Consider the following 3,984-nt stretch of genomic DNA (forward strand, 5'->3'; position numbering starts at 1 on the left):
AAACACGGCTGCCGACGCAGCAAGCCGAGCGCGTTTTTTTTATATTTTGTGAGTACATTAAGTGCATTTAGTGAGAGTTTCTTCCGCACCATTAATGAACTCATACACGCTTGCCGATATCGCTAATATCATCACGTCCGCGGCAATAACGTAGCCATGTCCGCTTTGAAAGAGGAGGAAGCTAACGTAACCACGACCATCGTCGTCTAGACTTGGCACACAACGACATATGGCTGCGGCAAGTTCAGGGTGCTATCGTTGCGCGGGAAATAAAAAAAGTAATATTTCGACGACGAACTTCAGGGGCGCGATCATTACGCCAGAGCGATCATTATGCGAGCAAATACGGTAATTCCCAGCGGTCTTTTAGTTCCTTTGTAGATTATTCGAACATTTTTTAAGTTCTTTCAATGCCAACAAGGCAGGTTGTGAGTGTTTTATTACTAATTCCGGTATTACCCATTTTTATTACTCTTCAGTGTCTCGACTCGTCCGGCGATTTATGTACAACTGAGAGGGTAAGTTATTTTCTTTCCAAGAATTGTGATCTGCTCGTGTGTAACTTCTGATTTGTTGAATAAGTGCTGAGGGGTGTATGATCAAAAATATCTATATAAAGCTAGGAATGCCGTAAAGGTATACTGGGACCTAATTACGCAATTGAGGTGTCATCTGCGCCACGGTTTTTTTTTTTTCGCATACTTAAATTTTAATTTAGAAGAGAGCGGAGTGGGTCAGGGAACAAACGCGTGTTAAGGACATACTAGTAGAAATTAAGAAGAAGAAATGGACGTGGGCAGGGCATGTAATGCGAAGGCAAGATAACCGCTGGTCATTAAGGGTAACAGAGTGGATCCCTAGAGAAGGCAAGCGTTGCAGGGGGCGGCAGAAAGTTAGATGGGCGGATGAGATCAAGAAGTTTGCAGGGATAAATTGGTCACAGTTGGCACAGGACCGGAGTAATTGGAGAATAATGGGAGAGGCCTTTGCCGTGCAGTGGGCATAGATAGGCTGGTGATGATGATGAAATTTTAATTGCTTATATTAGGGTTTTTTCTTTGTTTTTGTTTTGTTGTTTTTTCAATCCACGCACGAACTTCGTCTATGTCTTAGAGTATTGCATAACTTTCCAGAGTCCATGTTGCAATATTTTGTTTGGAACAGGTATACCAAATTGGAGTTTAGACCCCCCAACATTTAGAATTTGCTGATTTCGGTGGCATACGTAAGAATCAAGAACCGGTAAACTTTTCCAATTATTTGCGTAGAGCTTATCCTGCATGCTTCGTATGCTACACTGTTTTGTTGCAATTTTTCCTCTTTTGAGTACAACCAGAGAACAAAAATCTCCATATTTTGTAAATTCATGTTTTAATGTATGCACAGGCTGGCATTCCAACGTTTATTGGCAACCTCCTCCAGGTAAGAACTGATATGTTTGTACGTGTGTTTCGTTTATTTATAACATATATGTAGGTACCGCATAAACACACTCAGATACCCCTAAAATATGCGAATCACTCGAGGAGCCCGTCCCAATAAATTAGAAAAATGTACACCTCATTTTTAACCATGGTCATAGTATACAGAACATCAAAAATTACAAAATTCACGTCAAAATTGGTTTCAAACCATCGACGCCAAAACCCTGCCGCGGTGCCCAAAGTAGTGCTTCGCATGATAAAACCATTGCGCAGCGTCTTCATTTGCTTAGAGACAATAGCATACTTCAAACTTTTCTGTCGGCACTCTGGATCTCTCACGAAAATTTAACGTGCATTTCAACAAAAAAGCTTTTACACAAGGACGCTCAAGTTTCCAACTTTCGTGCATCATTTTAAATCTACATAATGTTTCTACGCCTGATTTGTAGCTCCTGATCTATGTAGTCCTGAAAATTTATAGACGCGTTTTCTCTAGTGTACGTTTCAAGGTGTCGCCACCCTGAACATAGGATCACAAGTCTACTTGACCACGGAGTTTCTGAAGTATCTTGTCCAAAGAAACGACTTTGGTAAGTAATTTATGCCCATCTCGGCAAAATATTTATTTCGCAAGCCACCAAATATATAACAGTGCTACCGCAATTGTTCTGCTAGTTTTGTTTGATGGAACCACTTGAACGCTCAAAGAGAATTGACGCCCTGGCAACTGTTTTTTTCTCTATTATATCTTTGTTGACCTTGTCCAGCGCGAAAGTTCACTTTTTTTATCGCATTTGTTCAAAAACAACGTCTTTTAGTGCAGGAAACAAGTCTGGAGTGTTACCAAGCAATTGTCCTTCGAAATAAAGCAAAGTTCTATTTTGTCATCAGATGCTTTCAAACACGTGTGGCCATTAGCACGTGCGCAAGACAAAAAGCACCTGAAGAGGAGGCTAGTGCGCTGGGCCGGAAGTGTGTCCATGGCGAAACAGTGCCTTCGATTGTTCTTACCAGAACCTAGATTAAGAAAAATTGACTTGATCTATTACCGCCCTTGCGGTTTTTACATGTTCATTCTTGTTCCTTTGTTATCTCTGCCCGACCTCATAGGCCGGGTTTTCGTAGGTCCTCTGTACGGGTAAATAACGCACAGTCCTGCTTCTGTTGTTCTCACAGGCATACTTCTGCCCCTTCTGACCGGCATCTGCAACAGCATCAGAAGCGTCCTTCGCATGCTTTCTTTGGGCATTGTAAACATCGATTGCAGCGCGCTCTCATTCGACGACGAGGCGGTGTGCGGGCAACCTATCTTCATTAGCATCCCTACCAGCACCCCCTTCGCAAAGGTGAGGTGGTGTATTTGTTCGTAACGCTGAAGTCGAAACTTTACTACAGCTAGTCAAATTATAGCAACGTTGTTCCTTGTGCAGAACGCCTTTCAGTAAAATGAAGCGTAAAAGTTAGAAATGGGTACACGACGCGTCGCACGCATGAGGGATAACACGTGGACCAATCGTTTAACGGAGTGGCTGCCAACGAGCCGTAAACAAAATTTGAGTCTATCAAGGATTTGATGGAGGGACGAAGTGCGAAATTTAGGGGGAAAAGGATCGGTTCGCCTAGTTCACAATAGATGTGGCTGGAAATCTTTGGGATAGGCCTAAATCTTGCAAACAACACAACCAGGCTTATCATTACGAAGATCATGATCACAACGTCCCTAAAGCTGGTTATTACACATCACAGTAATATCGAAATTCCCCAGTGGCCGATCGTCGCTTTTCTGACTGTGGTAAAAGCGTGTTACGTGGAACGTGTTACGTGGAGCACTCGATCTTACGTCACTCATGCCCTCAACATTGCGGCATCCAGTTCTACGTTCGCTTGCTACAACTACTGGATGTCAGTGGATAGGGTACAGAAGTGTAGTTCTCTATATGTTATGGGAGAGTGCGATAGGTTTATGAGGCGCGCCCTAACGTCCTGATAGCGTTTTTAATGGCCGCACCATCGTCAACTGGCGGGAGGGGAATCTCGCCGCGCGATTCGCCACTGTGTTAAACATGCCTCCGCGAAGGCTATCGCTGTAATTAAACTGGCTGGTCTTCGCAAGATAGCTATTGCTAAACATGTTTACCGGTCGAAACAAAGACCAGAATTCTGATCAAAGCAAAGGCATCCGCATTTTGACGTATCGAGCAGTTATTAAAAAGCATTACGAATTCGTCAAGCAAACGCGATTCTGGAGTCGTACATCGTTAGGATTTACGTAGGCAGCCGTATCCTGTTTCGAGTACACGTAATCGTTAAGTGCTTGAGAAGTACTGGAATAATTCCACAATCCACTGAGAAATGTCGTAGCCTCCTTACAGATGAACGTTTTCATGTTTTTCAGAATTGTTTTAGAAAATGTGAAAATTGAAAGAAAACGATTCTGCACGCATCTATAAAAATCGGTATACTTGTTAAAAGGCGAATGCCTTAGATGTCTCGTAAAATGCGAAAAATGACCGTCGCCGCTGGCGACTACACGACTGAAACCAAATTACGGCCGCTGCAA

The 3,984-nt window shown here is 43.0% G+C and overlaps 1 protein-coding gene across 1 annotated transcript in view; it reads left to right on the plus strand.

Moving 5' to 3' along the window:
* Positions 1-468: 468 nt before the first annotated feature.
* The window catches only part of LOC144139421 (uncharacterized), a 10,643-nt gene continuing 7,127 nt past the window's right edge, over positions 469-3,984 (plus strand). Inside the window, exons 1-4 of the mRNA XM_077671754.1 lie at positions 469-518; positions 1,387-1,422; positions 1,921-2,014; positions 2,601-2,770. Coding sequence (XP_077527880.1) covers positions 2,657-2,770 — 114 coding nt within the window. The 5' untranslated portion in view covers positions 469-518; positions 1,387-1,422; positions 1,921-2,014; positions 2,601-2,656. The remainder of the gene's footprint in view (positions 519-1,386; positions 1,423-1,920; positions 2,015-2,600; positions 2,771-3,984) is intronic.

The sequence above is a fragment of the Haemaphysalis longicornis genome, unplaced genomic scaffold (assembly GCF_048455015.1).
Source record: "Haemaphysalis longicornis isolate Haplotype H1 unplaced genomic scaffold, Haemaphysalis longicornis Haplotype H1 scaffold_5, whole genome shotgun sequence".
Taxonomy (NCBI): Eukaryota; Metazoa; Arthropoda; class Arachnida; order Ixodida; family Ixodidae; genus Haemaphysalis; species Haemaphysalis longicornis.